General features: G+C 44.6%; 2 protein-coding genes across 4 annotated transcripts; both read right to left on the bottom strand.

The window, feature by feature from the left end:
- Positions 1-228: 228 nt before the first annotated feature.
- Positions 229-4,472, bottom strand: csrp3 (cysteine and glycine-rich protein 3 (cardiac LIM protein)). The gene is made up of 6 exons (XM_041044769.1): positions 4,332-4,472; positions 3,346-3,457; positions 2,155-2,326; positions 1,800-1,929; positions 786-879; positions 229-693 (listed from the first exon to the last, which is right to left on the bottom strand). The coding sequence occupies exons 2-6, from the start codon at positions 3,455-3,457 to the stop codon at positions 620-622; spliced, it is 582 nt and encodes a 193-aa protein (XP_040900703.1). The 5' UTR covers positions 4,332-4,472; the 3' UTR covers positions 229-619.
- Positions 4,473-5,752: 1,280 nt separating this feature from the next.
- e2f8 (E2F transcription factor 8) lies at positions 5,753-12,502 on the bottom strand. 3 transcript variants are annotated; one of them, XM_041039867.1, is made up of 14 exons: positions 12,253-12,502; positions 11,116-11,176; positions 10,705-10,965; positions 10,445-10,598; positions 9,977-10,291; positions 9,651-9,812; positions 9,318-9,455; positions 8,916-9,131; positions 8,745-8,826; positions 8,089-8,608; positions 7,673-7,939; positions 7,446-7,581; positions 6,957-7,312; positions 5,753-6,681 (listed from the first exon to the last, which is right to left on the bottom strand). In XM_041039867.1, the coding sequence occupies exons 2-14, from the start codon at positions 11,167-11,169 to the stop codon at positions 6,514-6,516; spliced, it is 2,829 nt and encodes a 942-aa protein (XP_040895801.1). In that variant the 5' UTR covers positions 11,170-11,176; positions 12,253-12,502; the 3' UTR covers positions 5,753-6,513. The 3 variants fall into 3 exon arrangements, with proteins under 3 accessions (XP_040895801.1, XP_040894217.1, XP_040895038.1); XM_041038283.1 differs by lacking the exon at positions 12,253-12,502 and adding an exon at positions 11,432-11,539; XM_041039104.1 differs by lacking the exon at positions 12,253-12,502 and adding an exon at positions 11,432-11,537 and having other exon boundaries at positions 6,957-7,309.
- Positions 12,503-23,881: the final 11,379 nt, after the last annotated feature.

The following is a 23,881-nucleotide window of genomic DNA, read 5'->3' as shown; positions in this document are numbered from 1 at the left end:
GAGGCCCCGCTAATTGTCTTTTCACAGCTGGAGGAAACAGTGGTGTGAAGTCCCTGACTTATAAACAGGGTTGGGCGAGTTGTGTTGCAGTTGTAAACATCAAAGCTATAATTAGTAACACAAACAACACAGGTTTATCTAAAATCAGTGATCTGTTCTAATGAGTTCTGCTGTTCTCTGTTTGATGTGAAAGATGCAGTGAAACAAAAGACAAACAGGACCTGTAAAAAGTTTTCACCCCCTTTTATTGCTTTTATAAATTGAATCTTAGTCAATATCATTTGTTTTTTTGACAGGAATTTACAAAAAATTTATGTCAAAGTGAAATCTGATTTCTACGAAGTTATGTCAGTTAATTTAAAATATATAATGTAAAATATTTTTTCCTTTATTCCTAGATATAATATCATTCTTCATAAACAAACATGGTACATTTTAAAATATCAAAATATTTTTATTCATGCAACATTTACCAGGTTGTTCTGCTGTAAAAGTAAGATGATAGTTCACAGTTCCACAGAATCATCTGCTCGTCGCTGAGCCTCGTTCAGAGTGAGGGTGCAGGCTGAGTCTGGGTGGAAGCAGCTGCAGTTTAACAGTGGATGTGAGTTTGAGTGTTTCACTGTCGTTCCTCCAACATGGCGGCGTTCCCCAGTCCAAATCCTTTGGGGCCGAAGTTTTTGGCGTAGCACACTGAAGAGATGGTTAGAAAACTATGCTGAGTTAATGATGGACAGTGTTTTCTGTTTGTGTGTGTGTGTGTGTGTGTGTGTGTGTGTGTGTACCTTTACAGTACAGCTCTCCATCCTTGTCTGTCACTGTAGTCGACTCCAGGCTTTTACCACACATTGCACAGCGGAAACAGGTTTTATGCCAGGGCTACACACACACACACACACACACACACACACACAATAATAATAATAATCAGGGAAAATAAAAGCTATAATCAAGAGCCCAAATTGCGCCCCCTAGAGGCCAAAGTTCACTACAGGAGTATTGTGACTCAGTCAAATCAAAATCTGCCTGATTAAATTCACTTGTGTGGTGTGACCCTGAGATTTTCTGTTTATTTCATGATCTAAACTGTGGAGATATTGGTCTCTGGAACAAAGTGTTAAATGATCAGGAAGACTGATTTGTCTTGTTTGTTGTTTTTTAAAGTATTCTCGCACGGCTTTCGACTAAATGCAACTTTGGATTAGTTATTTTTACCCTCTGAATGCGACTGTCATGATCAGCTCCTTGGTGACTGTGATTGAACTCTTTGTGGACTCTTGGTTTTTCAAGTTTTGTTCAGTATTTCGTGTTTTATTTTGAAATCCTGTGCCCCCGTGCATCTAGTCTACTTCCTGTCTTTGTCTGTTTCCCGCCTTGGTTGATTGTCTGCTCCGCCCTAATGTGGATCACCTGTTGCCGTTTACCCTCAGTGTATTTAAGCCCTGATGTTCCTGCGCTCGTCTCCTTTGTGGGAGATTTTTTGAGTTGCCTGAGCTTTGTTTTCTGGCCTTGCTGACTTTATGCCAGTGATTTTTGTTGTTGTTGTTGTTAAGAGACCGTGTCACTCATCAGTCTGCCTAATGTGTCTCCATTTGGGTCCTTTCCCAGGTGTTCTTGGCCACAGCCACTATAACAACTGCAGTATTAGATGACAGTCAGCTGCTCTGTTTGGGCTGAGACATCTAAATCATTACTGTCAGTCTGCTGGGGGGTGAGGTGGGGAGGAGAGGGGTGAGGTGGGGCGGAGGGGGGAAGGTAGACAAATGCCAAATTGAAGACACCAACATGATGGTCTTTACCTTTCCTGCTCCCATCACCTTCTCTGCGGCGTAGACGGCTTTGGAGCAGCGAGGGCAGCGATCTGAGCCTCCAAACTTCTGGGAAGCTTTGCTTGGATTCGAGTTCGCTGAAGAGGGTTTCGGTTTAGAGCTGTAAAAAAAAAAAAAAAAAAAAAAAAAAAAAACAGATGATGAAGACTTTCTCTCAAGCTGTGTTCAGGAGGAAACCTTCATCATGCTGGAGAAAGGCGACATTTACAAGCTTAGCTCTGATAATTAAAGGATAAGTTCACTCAAATCAACAAATAAATGCAGGGAAATTCGAGTCTCTAAGTAAAATCACTCTTCAAATAAAACGTGTTGTTGTTGTTGTTACTCGTGAGGCTGCAGGTCTACGTTCTGTCCAGGAGGATCAGAGCTCAGAGCCCCGGCTCCCTGCCCGTATCCGTAGCCTTTGGGCCCGTATTTCTTGCCATAGCAGGACTTGCAGTAAATCTCAGACTCGTGTGCTGCAACTGTGGTGCTGTCCAGCCCTTTTCTGCAGCTCACTGCGTCAAAACAAAACAAAACACAAACAACACACAGTTGAACCTGTGACAGTGTGGCTGGCTGAAATTGTTTGCCCACACCCTGAGGACTCTGAGTGTCATGGTGGAGTAATGGAGGTTAAATAAAGGTCCCACCCAGCTAGTTTTATCAGTCAACGGTGGCATTACACGTAGTCAGATGTCTTGTGTTTCTATTTGTAGGACGAGGAGGAGAGTGTGAGGTGAATGTTGGAGAAAAGATGAACACTTAGCAGATGGATGAGCTTATCGCAGAGACCTTTCAGAGCTCCCACTGGGACGATCCGGCACAGACTCACGCCCAACCAGGCGGACAGTGTTTGTGTTTGTGCAGAGAACAGTAAACCTGTGTGTGTTTATGTGTGTGTGTCCACTCTCTGCGTCCCTGGATTAGACCCCTGCAGCTGGGAGATCTGGTCATGGCCTAAGATCTTTGGCTGTGCTGGAATTCTCTGCTTGTCTGTCAAACCCAGAAAGGAGCCGTTCAACTACCAGAACATGAGAACAAGAGTAAAAGAAGCTATAAAACGACAAAGAAAGAGATAAAAGAACAAAAGGAAAAGAAGGGAAGAGAAAAAAGAAGCAAGAGAGAGAGGAAGGATGTAAGAAGGTGGGAAAAGAATGAAGGAAGGAGGCAGGAAAGAACGGGAGGGACATCAAGGAAACAAGCAAAAACAATGAAGAGAAAAGAAAGGAGAAAAAGAAAAAGGCAAGAAGACAGAAATGAAGAAAAATGAATGAACCAAAGATAAGAGAAGAAATAATGAAATGGAAATTAAACAAAATGAAACCACAAAACAAGACGGAAGATGAAGACAGTGATGGACGCTCCTGTGCTGTTGTGTGACTCTTCATCGACAGCACCCAAAGGTGCCAACAACAAGGCCGATAAGAGCGAGTGAGACACACAGAGGGTCAGAGGGAAACAGCACTGGAGCGTTAAGTGGCCGCTGATCCACCATGACACTCCAGAGACGAGAACAGAGGACCGGTCTGCTCACTGCAGATGAAACAGGTCTTGTGGAAGCTCCTCCCGTTGCACTGGATCTCCTCCGCGTGATACACCGTCTTCTCACAGGCTGCGCACTTGGCGCCTCCTCCCCAGTTTGGCATCTTAGAGGAACAAAAAAGAAGTAATTTAAAATTCCTCATGGTGTAAGGTGACATCTTAAAGTTACTACTTTTCTCTCACCAGCAATCAAAAAGCCAAAGATTTTCAGTTTGCAGTGATAAACAACAGCAGCTCATCTTCAGCGTCTGAGAAGCTGGAAGCAGAAGGTGCTCGGAATTTTTCCCATTTCCAATTATTTTTAAATAAATTGATCCATTAATCAACTAATGGTTCGGCTGATATCTTAAAATAATTCAAGGGAAGATGAGTTTGGAACTTCTTGCCCATTAAGCTTTACTTAATAATCACAAAGCAGTTTTTACATAACATCCTTCACCCTGTTCTCCCAGAGACACCATTCAGATCTTTTAACTGGATTGTTGAATTATCAAATTAAATGGTCTTTAAATAATCACCTAAAATCTTGACCTTTTTCCTTCCTCCATCAGTTTTGATGGTTTTCGTCGACTCTGATTTTCCCTTCAGTGCCACCTTCACTAAAAACCCTGTTTGACATTCCTGTTCCCGCTCATACCAGAGGCTGCCCATCACCTCACAGGACTGGTATGTGATATTCCAGGAATAGAGGCTTTACTGAGACATCAGACAGACAGAAGCCAAACGGCCTGACAGTAAAACACTGCTGGAAAGTTCTGAATTTTCTCCAAACCAGAAACACGACATGGAACTGACTCCTGATGTTGGTGTGGTTGTCAAAAAGGGAAAAAAAAGGGCAGATAAACTTAATGTAATTCCACCTATAAAAACTAAAATAGACAAATATCCGTCTTATAGTTCAACCACCTGACCCCTGTTTTGTAAGATACCACCCAACTACGAACATGAAGCTCTAATCCAAAGGAAACGAGTCCTTACCTTGAATCCAAGTCTGTGTGCCCGGGTTCCCAACGCTGCACTGAACACTTATATACCGTCCATCTCGCCATCACCACAGTCCACCGCTGACACTCCAGTGAAACTATCCTCCTAAAATAACTTGTGACGGAGCAGAGCCCTCTGACCCTCCATCACAGGCTGAAAGACGCCTGAACAGGGGACAAACATTTGTCCTGGACTCACAGACGGACACAGGAACCTGAACCCTGACTGACAGCTGCACACAGGGAGGCATCGGCTCAAAGCATGTGAAGTGACAACTGCTCATCTGGATGGATGAACACATGGTTGAGCTGCATTAGTGACCTAGTGACTCACCAGGAAACAAAATAGTTGGGTGAATGGATGAAAACATGGAGAATTTATTTAGAAGTTTGACCCAAGGGTCGCTGTGATGTAGAGGACATGTTTACTTTAATAAAACTGGTTTATCACCTGTTCATGTTCAAATCTCATCGCTCATTTTGTTCAGTTAAATGAGGAGAAAAAAAAAACAGCCTGATCCCAGATACTCGAACCACCAAGCACACTTCTGATCTGTTCAGACAGAAACAAAACAGGAAGTAATTCTGATTATCAGGCTCAGAAACACTGACTCTTAGCTGTAATGATGAGAGGGAGACGGATCTCTCCACCTCCCACTTAAACTCAAGAGTTCAAGACTTGAAGAGAGCTTTATTTTCACAGGCGCCATCGAGAGACACCAAAAATATCTTGTATAAAAGTACCAAATTTACAGTTTATCAAATTTAACAAGGAAGAAAATTAAAATGAAAAAAAAAAAAATATATATATATATCAATTTAAAACATATTGAATTTAATATAATAGTTCGTAAAAAAAAAAAAAGATTCTTGCAAAATAACCATCAGTGGTTCTAATGTATATAAAATTTTATATTAATACTCCATCAAGAGTCCATTCAGCTAATTAATAGTAAACTCTACAACATACAGAGTTTACATGTTCAGTGTGTTCACTGAAGAGACTCCTGAGGGTTTAGGTTCGTTCATTTTGCAGCATAACTGAACAGTGACTTTAGACATAATCTACAATAAACTGAGGCATTCTGTTATAAAACTATGTGTTCAACAAGTGGAACCAATGACCTGCTGGTGACGCTGGATGAATTATTATTCATACTCTGATAACCATAAGAAATGATTAGACAATTCTACTTCCTGTTTTCTATTTGATGTCCATTGAATATCTTTGTGAAACAAGCAATCTGAAGGTGTCATCTTATAGACTATAAATGATGAATCATTAGATGATCATATTAATAGATAATAAAAAGAATTGTTGCACGTCCACGTCATATCTGTCATAAATCTTGGTGAAGCGTATCCAATACACCGTGTGTGACTGCAGACCAAAAGAAAAAACAAAATGACTTGATGTTCTAAGAAAAAAAAAAGTCATTAAAATTTATTTAGCATTTTACATTAAGCAGGACATTACAAAGATAATTTCCTTATAAATAAAATCAATATCAAAATGTCTGATTAGTCTCAGAATGTATCACAAATATTCACATATTCTTAACAATTCCATTTTTAAAGAGGGGAGGGGATAACAGTTAATATGTGCAAAAGTGATCCTGTTAGGTTTTACTTGGCGACAACATGTCAATCAGCAGTGTTTCCAATCAAACTTGCCTTTCAGTAAAAAAACAAAAACAAACAAATATCCACCTGATCCAGGTGTATTGTTTATAGCACTGATGTAACTTTTGCTACTCTTGGAAATTTAAAGGAAAAAATTGTATTTACAACACCCACGAGCAGAATTAACTAAAAAAAACAAACAAACAAAAAAATTCTCCTCCAATAGGTTACAAAGATTTAAGCCCCATGAAAACAGTTTCTACCAGAATCGTAATGAGAATGAAAATAGTGTTCATGAGTATCTGGCAAACCTGTTCTGAAATCTAATTCCCACGTATTCGCTGGGCCACAGCCGACGTCTGCATGGCAGCTATTTTTAGAGCTGGCTGTGATAAGAATGAAGGCAGTGAGGCCGCCGGTGAAATGTTCAGAGGTAATGAATACTGTAAAATGCTAAACTGACAGAAAACAAAAAAAACAAAACACCCACCCATCCACCACACATATGTAAGACCCATACACACATCATGAACACAGACATCAGAGAGGCTCCTTCAGGAGTCTTCAGTGGTGACGTCCAGCTTCCTCTGAGGGATGTAAACAGTTTTGGGGCCTGAGTGTCCACCAGTGGTTACCACGGCAGCCAGAGGCGAGAGGGGGACCGGCGTGTGGAAGAAGCTGTGCTGGGGGAGCCCTGTCCCTTTGGGGGTGGTCATCAGAGGCTGGACAACAGACAGATGTTCAGTTAGTAGGATGAATAAAGAAATAAAATGAAACCTGCATTTCCTGTTACTCGCTGCAAACAGTTCTCGTTGGAACAACATGTCCCAAACAAACTGTTCTCATGAAAACTGCTGACACTGAGGTCTGAAGTTTCCGACACGCTGACAAATTGTTGATGTGATGAAGTTGGTGTTTAAAGTAAAGAAGTGCTACAGTGTTTACATTCAATTCAAAGAGTACAAAGCAAAGAAATTACTGCAGAGTTTATTCGTACCTGTTGGACACTGATCAGGGCCACCGGCTGTGCAGAGACAGACTGCTGGACAGGCAGCGGGGACACGGGTTTGATGAAAACCATGCCTCTCTGCTGCAGAGCCAGTGGGCCCGGCAACGGGCTGGACAGGGTGTTGGCGCGCTCTGGAGTCTGGGGGGCAGCGAAGGCATTTCCTGGGCTGGAGCCTGAGATCAGACCCAGGTTCTGCATGGTGAAGTTGATGATGGCAGGACTGGGGCTGTGGAGGCGGCGAGACTGCTGGGCGGTGCACGGAGAGTCGGCAGCACCAGCCGCGGGTCTGTGAAGGCGAACACTGGTGGGTGTAATCTCCTGGGCTGGGGCAGGTCGGGATCCTGCTGACGAAAAAATAAAAACAGTCCAGTGATGTTGTTTTGATGTTGTTATTATGCGAGCAGACTCACAGACAGTTCCAGTTGCATCCTCAGACCTCAAATCAACATTTTTTTTCACATTTAACTCCATATTTACCTGCAGTTGGTGTTTGGTAGATGTTGTAAGTGGGAGTTGGGGCCTTGTTGCTTTCTCCTCCTGATCCTTGAGTTTCCTTGTAGCTGATGAGGGAATGCTGGGAGATTGGGATCAGGTATCCAGCCGGTACTAAAGTCTGGGCGGGCAGAGAAACAAATGTCATGCATAAGTTTTACTCGAAAGCCTCCCTGATGTTTCCCCAGAAAGCAGCGTGTCTGTGTGTTTACCTCAGTGTGGAGATGTCCAGGTGTGAGGGGTACGGCTCTGACTGGCGTTAATCCTGCCTCACTGTCGGAGTTAATTGTCTTATCCTCTCTGTCCAGGAAGGTCTCCAAGCTCTGCTCTAGTGTCTGGCTGGCTGTAGCACCACCAGGGGTGTTGACAAACTCCGGATCTAGGTGGAGGGCGCGAGGGGAGGGCCGGCTCGAGAGCTGATTGGTGCGACGGCCCTTGAGACGAACCTGAAGGATATCACACAGCTTTGGAGAGGTGTCCTACAGGAGGCCAGGTAAAAGAGGGAGGGGGGCAAAGGGGGTGGGAAATACTGTATGTCAGTAAAAGACAAGATGTTTTAAAGTGATTCAGTGTTTTAAAATGAATCTATTTTCAGGCATAAGGCTGAAATAGTACTTTATGTTTTAACCTTAAAGTTGTGGTCGGCCCTCTTGGCTTTGGAGGGGCTGCTCTCTCTGGCCGAGTCTGAATGCAGACGTTTGAGCACCTTGGGGCTGACGTCTGACGCCCTGGGGGCCGGCTGGCTCTTAGCAGCAGACTGGTCCGTCGGACTCTGCCCAGTCTTATCCTCAAAGGTCATGGAGCGCACGGCGAGGCTGGTCGGTTGCGGCCTGGCCAGAGGGTTTGGCCTGAGGGAAGAAGGGTGCAAATACACGGCGTAGGGCCCGCTCCCCCGCTGCTGAGGTAGCAGCACAGGGATCAGGGGCGAACACTGTGCTGGGATGTAAGCGACGGAGCCTGCGGGCTGGGCTGCCAGCGGGGTGCAGGGGGTGAGGTGGACAGTTGTGCTGACTCCGGGCTCCTGGGTCGGAGTCAGTAACGGTGCCTGAGGTGGTTCCATTGAATTAGAGGAGTTTGGCTGTGGCTTCACAGCAGCTGCGTCCAACTCAGCAGCAGCAGCAGCAGGCTTTGGATTTTCAGCTCCAGTCCTGGAACAGAAGCAGAACAGAGCACTCTCATTTAATGCAATGACCCCATTATAAAATCTGTGGTGGGGGAGCTGAAAACAGCAGGTCAGTTTATGATCGTCGGGCTGAATAAAAGTCTGAACAGAACCAAACTTACACAGACTCCTGGTCAAGTTCGATCTTACAGATGGCAGCAAGCTGAGCCATTTTGTTTGGGAAGTCTGTGTTTGACGAATCGCCTGAAGACCAAAAGAAGAAAAGATTGGATGTAAGTGTCATCTCCCTATCTACGAACATACACCACAGCAGTGACATCCTCTATACTCACCGAGCGCACTCTTGACAGGGCTGCTGGGGGCTGAGTTGATCTTGCGTCGGTCGTCCTGAATGCTCTTTGCCAGCTTTATGAGGGAGGGATGTCGGGTGAAACTGCGTTTCGTCCCGGGTGATGAAAAGAGGTTTTTGGCACAGTTGTCTACAGACGTGCGTGTCTCCAGCACATTTTTCTTCTTTGACGGGGACTCGGATGTGGGGAGCTCCAAGTCTGAAACGAGAGTAATAATATTAATATTAATATTAATAATATTAATAATATTACAGGAAATTACAAGTCAAGAGAAACTGAAAGTCCTGAAATGTATTTCAGCTTATGCGGTAGTTCATGCATATGACAAGAATACCGTTAAGATAAAACTTCCAAAACCTAAATGGGAAAGAGGTCCGGCGATACCTTTGACTTGAGGGAATTCTACGAGCCCGACCCATTCGAAGGCCGGCTTCCTCCCCCTCTCCTCCGTCACGTGGACCTTCTCGATGAGCTTCAGGCTCCGCAGCACATTAGCTATATCATAGAGCCGGCGCACTTTGGCTGCAAACACATGAGCAAACAGCACGATTATCTACTGCCAGCACAGGGTGTCAACAACAACAAACACACAAAAAACCCATAGATGCCAGGAGACTCTTCTCCAAGATGACATCTAAAAACCACACATCAGCACCATTTTGTTTTGACCCTGTCTAATACTGAAGAACAGGTTTATCTGACAGGCTCTGTACTCACTCTTGAACTTGTTCTTGTCTTGGTCAGCACCCTGGTCCTCTCCGATCAGGATCTTCGCTGCCACGTCCAGACTGACCACGCGAGGATTTGACACCAGAAAGAGCATGACGAACTTCTGGCTCATCACCCGCAGAGATTTGTCCTTCCGACTGTTAACAGAGGCTGAACGGGACCAATAGCAGGTTGGGACGTGGAAATTTAGCATTAATATAAATAATTAAAATAGCATGTTGCTGTACTTACATCTTATATATTTAATTCTATGAAGCAGTATTTGTGCAGTACTGTGGGCCAGACCTATTACAGAAGACTCTCCAGCTTCTCACCTGCTTTGAACTCTACGCCTGGAAGCTCCACAAAGAAGAGCTCCTTCTGTCCCTGCTCCCCGCTCTCCAAGTCCACGGCCTCCTTGTTCTCCTTCTCCTCGCCATCAAAGTCGAACTCCTTGTCCAGGAGACGCTGCCGGATCTGCTGCATCTGCTGACCGTACCGGTGCACCTCGCCCACATGCTTCAAAATGGCCAGAGTCTGGGCCAGTTTGGACCGGCCGTGCCACGTGTAGCGGTTCTTTGCAGAGCGGCTCACCATGTGCAGGCTCTCCAGCACGTTCATGATGTCGTAGATGCGCCGGCGCTCCACGTCTGTGCAGACGAAAAGAAAACGTGTGAAACACAATGACACAGAAACAAAAATTATAGATTGAAGAGTTAGAAAAGCAACAATTACCTGCTGCCATTACACTGTATAATTGCTTTAAGTTAAAGAGACAACAAAGAGTGAGACAGAAGACATACTGAGCTCAGTGGCCACATCGTCCAGGCAGATGTCATTGTTGAGGGCAGGGTTTGGGTAATCTGGGTAGCGGGCGAGGAACTTGTGACAAAGCAAACCCAGACTCTTTTCTTTTCTGCTGATCATTTTCTCTGACTCTTCTCCATTTTCAGTGTCCTACAGAAAGATAACAGAGAACAGCAGGTGAGAATAATATTCCTTTGAGCACCTTGACTTATTAGTAAGTATCTACTATGTGTTAAAGCTAGGATTTTTTTTGTACCGGTGTACAGTCAAGACCTTCCCGCCCGTCGTTGTCCATGCACAGTTCCTTCTCTCGGTTCCTTATATCAGGACTAGCAGCACTGATGAGCATTTTAAGGTTGGAGGTCGGCGTCCAGGGATCAATAGAACCTACTTCTCTTCCTTTTTTAGGTGTAGTAAGGGGACCCATGGTCTGCTGGTTCTCCGCTGACACCGCACACGTGCCAAATAATTTCTTTGGGGTAGTTACCAGAACCTGGGGTGCTACAAAGCCATCATCCTAGTCAGCGAAAGGGGAAACAGAAAAATTAATGATTAAGATACAAGCCCATTCATTCCTGCTGAGGTATTGTCTCTGGGGTATTTCTCATTAAAAACAAGAGAACAAATCATATCTGACAAACATTTAAAGTCCTCTGTACTTACTGACCTTTGAAAGAGATTTTTGGGTCAGGTTTTGACATTCAGGCGTTGTACTTGACATTGTCCACCTTAGCATAAGAATTTAAAGAGTACATGTTATAATATATACAAAAAAAAACTTTATAATACCCTCCTACCATTGCTATAACTTATACTAGCTAACATTTATTCCACCTAACAAACTTTAAACATGCTCATCTGAAAGCTTCCTACATTATTCCACTTTGTCTGCCGTAGTAATTAATTTAAGTCCGTGATTATAAGTTAATGAACGCTGCTCATTCATTATTTCAGCAGAACACTAACCAGGGACTCAGCCTTACCGCTTTTTGAGCGCAACACATTTGTCGTGCACCAACATTTTTATTCCCGCGTGACAGCCCTGAGTTAAATAATATACCGGTGGACAGATCAGATTAACCCCCACAGATCATCTACATCGCGCCCTGTCTCGCCCGGGGTGGCGGTATTGATCAGAAATATCCGGTTAAATCTAATCAAAACACAGCAATGATATTGGCGGTAACTGACGTGCCTTCCATCGAATCCTCGGGCCCAACGGACGCAGCGGTGCCGCCCTTTTCGCGGGAGGCAGCCAATGGGAGCGCGGCGCCAGGCAGCGTAGCGGAAGTTAAGGTTGTCCCGCGCAGGTAATCTGTTTTTGAAATCCTTGGCGCGGAACCGTGTGTGCGGTAACAGCGGCGGCTCGCTTTAAACCGAAAACGCTTGTGGCGAATCGTCACTAACGTTACGAGGAAAACGCCGCTTTATGTTTGAGGGGACCCGGTCTCACAGCGGCTAACCGTTTGTCTCTGTCACGTAGCTACGGGAGCCCGCCTGTCTGATACGGTTCAGGGCTAAAAGTCAACTCAGTCACCGAAGCACGGAAAAACCGGACAATCCAGAAACGTAACCCACACACCAGCGGCTCTACCCCGGCTCTATTCAAAAGCTTTAAAGAAGCGATAACAACTGTAGCTTAAGTTACACGGGCCTGCGTGTGAATCGGTTTACAGTGAGGAGGCGGTAACCCAGCGACACCGAAACCACAGCACTACTTAAACCAAACACTTTTCTTCTTCTTCTTCTTCTCTCTCTTCTTTTTTAAAAGCTGGATAAAGTTCACAAATATGTGTAGACTCACCAAAATCCACGATATAAGCCGTGCTCAGAGGAATCTCCTCATCCTCGCGGTAACGTGTTGTGAATTCCAGCTTCAAAAGGTGGATTTTTAACGCAAGATCACAGATCTCCGCGCACAAAGCGGCTAAGTAAACACATAAAAGCTGCGCGGGTCTCCGATCCCTAATGCCCACCCTGCTTGTAAGCGGTGGCCTGTACCTTGGTCAACTTTACTACAGTGGAGAAAAGTTTTCCCAGTTGTGCGGGTGACCACCAGCGTTTGGCCCGCCCAGTCTGAGCATGCTGCTCACGTCAGCCCAGCTCCAGCCCCGCACTTCCTGCACGGAGGAGAGAGGCGGGCCCAGACAGGAGACACCAAGAGTCCTACGTCTCCAGCCCGGATCTACAGTAGGACAGAGGTGGAGTAAGTACTCAGGTACTGATTCTTTACTAATGCACTTTACTCAGTCTTCCTTCTCAAATGTGAATTCAGAGGTTTATCTGAATCTAACAGGAGGCTTTACTCTTCCTCTGCAACTCAACTCTGTCTGGTCAAACACAAAGAGTGAATTTTAAACTAAAAAGCGTAAAAAGAGTAAAACTATTCTTGGCATTTTCAGATGCCACATTATACAGTAAATACTCAAATTAACAGAGCTGTTTGATTAAAGCTGCTGCACTGGGTCATTTCTGCAAGGATGTTTAGTGGCTTACAGGAAACATTTCAGCAACAGCACAAAATAAGAAATGGAAGGCGGAGGGATGGAGAGGTGTTGATCAAGGCTGGATTACCAGGCAGGCAATACAGTCAACTGCCCCAGGGTCCCCAAGAGTTCCCATGGGTCCCCCCTAAATGTCCTTGCTTAACAGTCTGTCAGTGGGTTTTGGTAATTTGATGAATTGCAAATTTGGGTGGAATGAGCACCCCTGAAGTACAATATCAAATAACACAGGTCCTGAAGTATTAGCTCATTTTGTGGCCGTGGTTTGTAGATGGGACCTGTGTTAAAATCTAGTTGGGGGCTGGGGCCAGGTGGGCTATTGTTCCAACACAGGAGCGCTGGTTGGTTTCAGGGTTTCTGGGTAAATAATGAAGCTGCCATGTACAAATGTTCTGTTGTGTTCACTGGTGACAGGGCACATACATAATTCAACGGAGCGTAAGATGTGTGAGTAATAGTGAATGTTTACTCTGACGCCTCCTAACTGCTCAGTCCTCTCGTGCTGTTGATGAATCATTTTAAATTTCCACCACTGCGCTGTTTGTTTTCCATAAATATATTTATTTATCTGAATCTGCGAAGACACTAATAACTAAAGTTAGCAAATAAATGCAGTGCCCGCTTTCAGAATACAGCTGCAGAGGCTCCGCATCCTGTCGTTGACCTGTCTGTTTCGGCGCTAGGTGGCGGTAAAGCTCTCCTTGCCGTGAGTCACCATGGAAACCGACGGGCGCCTTCAAGGATGTTGGGAGAGAACGGCGGAGCTCGAAGCATCCAGTGACGTAATGTTACGGATGTGAGAGAAAGCGAGTGGGACCCTGATGCTGCCTTTACGTGCTCCTCGTAAATTAAAGCACCCACTCCGACTGGGTAAGTTCATAGCAGTTCATTGGGTTGTGATTAAAAATGGACCCAGTTTAACTTTCCTTGCATATCAGAAAAAAATCCACAAAAAACCACTACTAATACGTCTGCCTATGACAAAGGAATAATTTTACTACTTTGTCAATGATTCTGCCAAAGAGTCTGGGAAACTTAACTTTACAAGTTTATTTATAAGTCTATTTTCATTGTTGATTATTTTCTTGATGAGTCATTTGACCTATAAAATGATAGAAAATAGCAAGAAAATGTCTGTTACAAGTTCCCGCTGTCCAAGATGACATTTTCAAATGACTTTTTAATGCTCTCACTTAAGAATTGGCTTTCATTAACACTTATCAATAAATCTGTTATTTATCTTTTCAGTTAATTCTGTTCATCTATAAAATAGTGATGAGAAAATAGTGGCAGATGTCCATCACAAACTTTCACTGCCTAGGATAACAGAAATGGGCTGTTTTATGAAAGGATGAAATGGATAGTTATTTGTCATCATCATCAGTAAAAAAAATACTTACAGCAAACTTTATTTATGCATCACGTTGCAAAACAAGGTCAAACAGTGGTTTACACAATGATCAAAACATAAAAACTTGAAGCTAAAAGGGGAAAAAGTAAAAAAAAAAAAAAAAACGACATGTTAAAGGCACAGATGTAAAAAAAGAAATTCCAAAGAGGAAACAGTTTGTCCTGCAAACTTTTTGTTGACCATCACACGCCCGCTCTGTTTCCGACAGCACGTGAAGGCAGCAGCTGGCCGCTCCGCTCGCCGCCAGAGGAACGGACAGCGCTGCGCACGAGGCAGGGACCATCTCCACCGGGAGGGAAAGGAACAGAGAAGTGCGGGGTGAGCATCATTTCTTACCGCGGAAACTCTTCTCTAATGTTTATTTCTCCTCGCAGTTTATTTTTTGTTCGTTAATGTAGGCAATTACGCACAGTTTCCAGAAAGCTCGGAGCGGCAGCCGGTCTGTCAGGCAGCCTGAGAGTGCTCGCAGATTCTCCTGCAGGGATGCTGCAGTAGCTCAAACCTTTGGCGAGCAATGTGCACCAGATTGCAACTCTTAAGTTAATGAGTTTTTTTTTTTCAGTTGTCAAGTGGAAGCCAGAAAAAAAACGCGTTTATAACATCTAACAAGAACCGCATTGCACGATAGTAAGTTTGTGAGCAACCAAAAGTTAGCTGCTTATGTTTTAAGAAGTGTTTTTTTTTTCTGGTGTGAATGTTGAGAAGCTCACATCTGCAGCTATTTGTTGGCGGTTTGTTGAGTAAACAGTGTCCTGTATGCGGTAGATACAAATGGTACGTCGCAGCATTGAAATAAGAAGTCTGGTGATATTCTGTGGTTTTTTTTCTCTGTCAGCAATTTCCATGAAAAGACTAAAACCAACACTGAGTTCATCCTGTGTTTATGTAAAATCTGATGCATCTTATTCCTCAGTGCCATAGGCTTCAGTTGTTGCTCAAACAAGTGAGCCAGGCTGTCGCACCGGGGTCGTGTTCCTTCGTTTAGATGCTGCTGCAAATACTCACAAGAGCACCAAATGCGGATTAAGCCTCGACTGAATAGATTCCCAAAAATGCACCTTTTTTCCAGCTTTAGTGACATTTGCTATAAACTTCAGCTGTTTTAGGAAAATACAAATCCTTATTTATGGTATGGGTGTAGGAATAAGATGGAATGGGCTTGTGGCTGAGTGTAAACACTCATAGATGGACTCACTCATTTGTGGTTTTGGTCTTTTCATTGCATTTGTTGATAATTTAGCGTTTAGCATGTCTTCTGGTTCTTTGTGTCAACAAAGCCTTTGCTATAACACTTAAATTTAACTCTGTTTTCTTTCTCCACACAAGCACTTGTTCACTGTCAGGATACCACACTTGACCTTTGCTGTGAGTGACACCAGTTTTTACTCATCTGCTTTCGCTGGACATTTTTTGCTTTGCTTTTCCTTTTTTTTTTTACACTGGTTGATTCACCCTGGAAAACTGAAGTTTACTCATTTTAGAAACCAAAGCCTGCCCACATTTTCTTTCCAGTGGCAGACAGATTGACTCTTGGGCAGCAGAGAGGATCATGATGATCAAATCCTCCTTTAAGATTTGATGATGTTTCTGGGAGAGAGAACCATCCTGCTTGTCTTCGGTTCCCGTTCCCTGCCCTGATGCTCGCTTTGGGCTGGCCCCTCGTGACCAGGAACCGCAAAGAGAAACCATCAGGAAACGATATGACCGAGACACGGCATGTGGCTGAGGTTGGATCCCCCCAGAGATCGGGTGCCATCTTTTTCACGGTGCAAAGCTGATGGACAGACATATTTTCTTTTTTTTTGGATAGACATTCATGCACCACAACTGGGATCCAAGTGGGAAGGGGACTGAAATACTTTGAGCAGGTATTTCCCTTCGTTCCCAAAAAGGATATTTAGCTGTGGAAGACCCTGAGGACTCACTCGCTTATGGGAAGATGGAGGCAGGAGCAGAGGGGAGTCCACAACAGCACCCGAGGAGGAAACCGGTGCTGCACTGCTTGGAGGACCAGAAAAGGGTGAGTCAGTGACCTCTTTACCCTGTCGATCTACCTGTCTGCTCTGTGCTGTGTGACAGCTGAAGAGTTCAACAAGGCCGAGTGAGTTCTCTGGTGTGTAGAGTGGTCAAGCAAACTTTGAAGGCAGAGTTTGTATGTGGACAGTTGAGTCTGGATATTTTGATGCACAGGTGGTCAACAAGCTAAATAAAACAGTCGCTACTTAACTTGGTAAAAGGTACGGACAGATTTCACTGCTCTCGAATGGATGTCGTAAGAAATCTTTTCTTTTTAAGTAACTGCATTCTGACCTAGTCTGACCTTCATCACCTTCATGAGGTGTCAGAGGAAGCCAAAGAGCCGGTGAAAGCATCAAGGCCTCCATGAAGTCGTCTTTGATGCTTTGTGGTTGTGTGGAATTACTTCGGCAGTCTGCACTAAGATTGATGGCGTGCCTGATGCCGCGACTCATTTTCCCTGTTTCAGCTTCGCTCTGCATTTTCCACATGATGTTGATGTAGTAGTGCTGTTGTTGTATGCAAACCTCGTAGCTCTAGTTCTCCAGGGTTTCATTGTTTGGCTTTAGATATGGGATCACATGGTCCTCTGTAGGTTGGAAAAAAAACTGACAGCTCCTTTGCTGTACGAACCCTTTAATGTGGTGGCGGACTGAATTTCTGCTGCTGTCCTGCAGTGAACGTTGGGTCGACTGACTTGCAGCTTTTATGCTACGTTCATAGCTCTGTTTGCAATGTGTTTACAGCTAATGCAGCCAAACAGGAGGGATCTCCACATCCTCCAGGTGGGTGACCTCACCTGAGTGTCCAACATGTGGGGTCCACCACTCAGTGCAGCTAAAGATGAGACAGCTGCATGGTGAAGTTAGCTCACTGCAAAGTCTGGTTCTGTTTCAGAGTGGTGTGGAGATCTGTTGGACCGTACTCCCTCTGGTAAAGGTGTGCCAGGGAGCAGGTTTAATAAGAAGGTTTATTCCTTTGTCTCATTGCTTTCCCTGTCCTCCCTGGTCCTCCCCCCGTAAATTATTGATTTGATCAGGTGTGTTAAATTAGTCTCTTGGGATGATGGGGAACATGAATATTAATTGATGCGACTAAAGTTCCAGCTGCTGTTTTGCAGTTTTCCAGACTGCCGAGCTTCTTTCTTGAAAGCGTCTCCATCTAGCGTTTGGATGCATCATGAAGCTCAATATTTACAAAATCCCATCCAAAATATTTTTTTGTTGTCGTCAGCAGATCCTGATACCATTCATAATGCGGGTTTTTGCCCTCTGCATGCTCAAAGAGTTCCCAGCGGCGACGTGTCTAGGTTTTGCTAGAAGCCTCACTTGCAGCCACAAATGTGGCAGCATCGTCAGTCGGAGACCAGACGAGGCCCGACGCTCGGCGGTCTCCAGGGAGGAGAGGTTGTGACTGAGACTGAGCCAATACTCACCTTGCCTCTTAATGGACATCAGCCGACTTAAATAAATTGAAAGCACTGAGGTAGCAACGCAGACACGCGGGCTCTCATCGTCGGAGAATTACTCCAGGCTCCCATGCAGCAAGATTCAATGTCCCCTGACAATTACCTAGGCTGTGTGAGTTCACGATCCTATGTGTGATACTCGCCCCAGTAGGAGGTAATTGGATTTTGTCCTCTTTGTAGATTTACTCTCTCACATGTCCCCTGCTCCACATATTAATGTTCATTGAGTAGCAATCATGGAGCTACATGGGAAAGCAGAGAGCGTCAGAGGAGAATCAGGGATGTATTGTATTTTGGTGAATCCGGTCTCAGTGTTTGATGGAGCAGAACTGCAGACTATCAGAAACCCATCTACTGGTTACTCAAACTGTATCTGCTGAACTGGGATTCCATGAGATTTGATCTTTAGTGTTATGAATTGTACAAAGAAGGATTAAGGATGTGCACTTCCTTCCTTCCTTCCTTCCTTCCTTCCTTAGTCACTAAAAAGTTATTTTTTATCTGACAACAGCACCAAATACTACGTTTTCATCAATTCTGATTCATGCATTAAGTCTCCTCTGTATCACAGATCTGTGGGAGCCGGCGTGAAATTAGGTTGGAGAAATTTAAATACCTGTGAACTCCAGGTCTAGACAGGCTTGCTTAATGTATTGGAGCACAGTCAAAGAAAAAGGAGCTGTGAGCTGATTCTTGATTAACAATGTCTGCACAGCATATTGGACGGTTGGCGTGTCCCACCCCCACCATGCGGCCTGGTTCTTGAGAGAACACTAATGAAACACTGAATTCAACGTTGTTGAACTTCTCTTTGATTTATATCCTGACCTCACACCGAGTTGTTGTGGATACAGGACAGATTTACTGAGCTAATGTTGAACTAAAAGAGCAGACTGTGTTGACATAACTCTGTGTTTCTCTTAGTCATGTTTTAGAGCCGCCTTTATATGTTTGGTGAGAAAGCAGCGCTCACAGCCAGGATTCATTATGCTGTAGAAAGTGCATTGTCTTCAGACATACCATCAGGAGAACACCAACTGAAAAAACTGTGCAAGATTTCAATACAAAAACTACATTTTTAAGATAAAGGCTGCGTCCGACAGCAGATCTGAAGCCCTTCCACTTGTGCCCGTCAGAGATGATGAAGGGCGTTCAGAAGGTGACAGAGATCACTCTGTGATGGAATCTGTTATTGATTCAGCTCAGTGAGGATGAAAGGGATTGTGACACTAATTGCTCAATCAGAGCCATTGGAAATTACGTGTTTATTTTCACTAGTGTAGTTTCTGACTGCTCATTAAGAGGCGTTTGATACGGTTGGGTTGGGTTCTGTAGGATAATGAGCTGTTTACAGTGGATGTGTGCGCTGCTGACTGCACGGCGGAAGTCGTTCTGTAACAGTCTCATAATTAGTTAAGAGATGCGGATGAGTGGGAAACCCCACACGGCTTCGTTTATTTCCTTCCCAAGATGGACTTAATCCTGAAGCTCAGGATGCAGGTCGTCCTCGGTGGGAGAGGCTTGGATAGTAAGCCTCAGAGTTTCTCTCCATGGCTGACGGGCTTCGGTGTCCTCCAGCCTGAGAACGGTCCAGTGATGTGAGACATGTTGTTGAAAGACTCGCTGGTCAATAGTGAAACTGACAGGAAGTTTGTAATGTGTGTTTCACTTTACTTGTTTATTAAAGCAGTAGCACGTCTGTACCAGGCAACAACAAAGGCGCTACCTGCTCTTGAGTTTTCCAAATAACCTGAATGCTGTTTGGACATGCTGCTGCACTTCACAGGTGTTGTTTCAACAAACAAAACAAAACAAATTAGTTCAAGCCAATTGCTCAGCCAATAAAATGGCAGCTGATCACTTGGTGCTGTCAGAGTTAAGGTGTGTAACATGTGCTCCACTTGTGTCAGATTATTGTGCTCGTAAAGTTAATCAAGGCAACAGAAAAATAACTTACGTGTGCAGCTTCCTCTGTGATACTTCCACCAGCAGCGGACATTTAACCAGACATATGGGCAAGGTCAGCGTGGCCGTAGCCTCCCTGAGCTGCCAGCCTGTTCATTAGCACTGCAACATCTGTGCTAACCATCACTCAGATCACTGCAGCCATTGCCCTCCTGCATTATTCTCTTGAACCAGCTAACAAACTGTGAAGGCCGTGTCTGTCTGCTGCGTACAGTACTGCACAGCGTTTTGATTTTCCTGGCACCTGAGCAGGTTTGAATGACGGCTCGCCTTTTTGCTCTCATCGAGAACTGACGCCAGGCTCTGACCCCGGGTTGAGACATCCATTAGGTTTGGTGATCGCCGCCTGGAATCATGTCTCCACTGTCACGTTGGCCTGTTGCCTAGATGTAGAGAGAGACTAGAGGGGTGACAATTTGTCATTGACAGGGTTTGATTGATTGTGCGCGCCAGCAGCCCTGCACTGCTGCTATCTGAAACTAATTGAATGTAATATCAGAGAGATAGGATAGCGCATGATGACAAATGAGCAGCCTTGTGAGATTATTTAGGACCTATTGTAGACATTATCCCTCTTTAACAGTTGCTCCTTTCCATCCAGCCCCTGACTGGATCGCTCAGATAGTTTATTACCATCTTTAGAGATCACCATTGCTGGCACTCACTATCTTGTTTTGCTCAGGTGCTCTGTAGCTGCATTAGATATCCATTTTCTTTTTAAATATTTTTTTTTCCAGCTCACCAGTAAAAAATCAGGAGCAGGTTCTGGCACTTTGTGATAGTGAAAATCTTAATGTCATGAATGCTGCTTTGCCAGTGGAGATGAAGGCTCTTTTAGGCACTGGCTGAGCTTTTCTTGCAAACCAGGCAGCTGCATAGGAGAGACGGGGGATTTATTTTGGTGAAGGACTGTGTTTGCTCAGTCATGCAGCACTGACGAGCGCTGGGGCTCAGGGGTTTGGATTGGGAAAGGGGAGGGGGGTCAGAGGGTGGAGGTGGGACCAGGCATGGAGCTCTGAGGGCTGGGGGTGGGGAGGATGCTGCACTCAGGATGCGCTTGGCCCTCAAGAGCCATCTGGCCGTCACCCTCTCCCCACACCCTGAGGGAGGGTGAAGGACAGGTGGCAGGGGCTGGTGGGATGGCCTGGACTTCAGCTATGGGGCAACACGATTGGCTAGCTGGGCCCCCTAAAACACGGACCCATCACATACCAAACGCCTGCTCAGCTTCCTGTCAGGAAGGACATCCGCGATGACCCTGGAAAGAAATCTTTTGCCTTCAATCTGTCTCTTACTGTCATTTTCAGACCGACTACAGGACGGTGCTTCTGCTGTTCATTTTTGGTGGTTCGGCAAATTTGTAGTACAAAGGTCATTAATTTCACATTAAATACAGACGTATATCAGTTATAGGAATGTGAATAGTTTGATAATGAGAGTCGTTTTGCTGCTTCAGTCCAGATACACAGTTTTTCAATGAACAAAAATAACTTTATTGACTACAGTGGCCAAAATGAGACGGCAGCTGATAAGAGTGTTGTCTCATCTATGTTCATCTAACAAAGTAAAAGATTAAATGACTGATTGAAATGCAAGCACATACATAAGAGCTGCATGTTTACCCTCATTTTTAATTGCACGAACTGATTTTTATTTAAATTCTGTGTTTCTGCCCTAAGCTTTCATTAATTTTCCACCCTCCTGGTAAAACACACATATACACGCAGTATTGGCAGCAGTTCATCTTACAGCTGACTTTGAACTGTACAAATCAACAGTATGTCCACATTTCCGGTCGAGTTCGGTCTTTGTACTGTGTGTGAGAGCTCGAGTCTATATGGCCGGGGAAACAGTGTTGTCAGTAACACACTCAGCGGGGTGTGTGATGGTCCGGCTGTTCTGACTCACACAACGTTGTAATCCCTGTCTGGGGGTCAGTGGGTAGGATCTGGTTCAGTCTGGTTCAGGGGAGGCGCTCGGCTGATGAACAGGTGCTTCAGCTCGCTCCTGTGGCGATGGGATTTCCTCTGTGCTGCGGTCGTCGTATCCGTGTACAAACATACACATGGAGAACAAGTCATTTTTTAATCATCTGAGCAGGTGGCTGTGTGTTGGGAACAGTCTTTATAAATTAAGGACCCTTTTGTCTTTGGTTCATTTCAGTGAATAATGAGGTTATAATTAAAGCTGAGAACCAGCATTTGTAATATCTGGGGAGAGCTGCTCTCTATCAGACGTAAGTGCTGCTACCACTTTCGCTGTTTAATTATTTTTCCTCTAAGAGCAGTTATTTTGATGGGTTCTTGCCAGTGGATATATGTCATGTTATTAGGCATGCATTTTTTTTTTCCCCATTTCAAGCTCATAAAAAAATAAAATAAAATCCATGTGCAGCACCTGTTAGGATAGCTTCAGGCTCAGCTTGTATATGTATGTGACTGGAATAGATAGAAACAGCAGGGTGAGAATCCAGATTAAAAACAGAGTGTGAACACATGCGACATCACAGAGCCACCAGATCAGCATGTGTGAGGCTGGAAGTGGCTTCTTCTTTGCATCATTGGCTAAATGTGAGCCCACTCCTGCTTTTGTTCTAGAAAAACAGAGAGGCAGTTATCGTCTGTCTGCAGTTAATGTGTGTGTGTGTGTAAAAGAGAGGGATTGAGCAGTGTGGTTAAGAGCAGTTGTCCCAGCTTCTCCACATTATGTTTTCACCAATCCCTGCCCTCTCATCTTGATCCCGGGAAATACCGACGGAATTCAATTTTACACACCAGGAATTTTCCAAGTGATAAGGAGGGATGAGGGGTAAAAAAAAAAGAAAAGAAGGTGCTGTTTTTCCTCTGTAGCCCCGAGTGCGGAACTGGAGGTTCTTCACGTTCTTCCATCCAATATCCAACCCCCCCCCCACCCCACCGCACGCCCCCCCGCCCAGTGCCCCATAGACACACACTCCACAGCCTCTTAACCTCTTAGCCCTACCTCCATCAGTGAGCCCATAGTGTAAATCCGCCACATTTGGAGAGGAATTCTAATAGTCAGGAGGAGGGGAGGGAAGGTGGACAAACTTTCTTTGTTACAAGAAGGGAGAGAGATTTCTACCGTGTGTTGTTGGATGAAATATTGCCGGACACTGTTTGCCTGCAGGGCTATAGGGAACACAATTGGCACTGTGGCAATGAACAATGGTACTGAGGGAACACGGGGCCTTTTTTTTTTATTCTTTAAAAGGCTGTTCTTCCAGAAAGAAAATTAGATTTTTCTTCTAGCTGTAGCTCAGAATCAGAGCAGAGAATCCAAGACCATGGCACAATGGGTTTACGTATGAGACCACGGCAAAAGCCAAAGACATAAACCCAGACTCAGGTTTACAGATAACAGTATATGTGCACAAGTGTTAAGTGGATAAATCCTGCTGAAATCCAAGCTCATCCATTGTAGTGCCTTTATTGGCATGTAGTGTCCGTGAGACAATTTTTGAGATAATTTAATTGCGGCACTTCTTTTATCTATCTGAATAAATAATCCTGTTTTATTCATAGGACAGATTTTCCACCAGCGTCTCTCTCAGTGTGTAATCTGCCGAACCTGAAATGATGAATAAGACAATGATTTCCTGTCTCCAGTACCTTCCCCCAGTCTCCACCTTCCCAGACACTGCTGTTTCTTCTCCCTGCATCTTAATGCACTCTCAGTGTGCTGCAGGGGAGTCAATGTGGTGTTGAATCAGAAGGATAAATAACTTCTGCAGCACACAGAGGTGGGAAGCAGCTAATTATGACTGCTTGTTCCCGTACTCGAAGAACACTGCTTGCCGCTGTTTGCTGCTATTTTTGTTCCTTTTTTTAGGGACAGTGTTCTCTCTCTACTGATAATGCATGTTACTGCAACAAGCACCAAATATGGATCACCAAGATTTGTGTCATTTGAAAATACTCCTGTTTCGTAAAACAGTCTGATAATTGGAGACATTTTTAGCTGCCTCAGATCTGTTAATGCCTGTTAATGCAGTGACTTTGGCTGTGAAATCACTCAGTACATTTATTTAACACGTTTACCTCTCTTAACT

Source organism: Toxotes jaculatrix, chromosome 1 (genome assembly GCF_017976425.1).
Source record: "Toxotes jaculatrix isolate fToxJac2 chromosome 1, fToxJac2.pri, whole genome shotgun sequence".
In the NCBI taxonomy this organism is placed as follows: domain Eukaryota; kingdom Metazoa; phylum Chordata; class Actinopteri; family Toxotidae; genus Toxotes; species Toxotes jaculatrix.
This window is presented reverse-complemented; position numbering and strand designations above follow the sequence as displayed.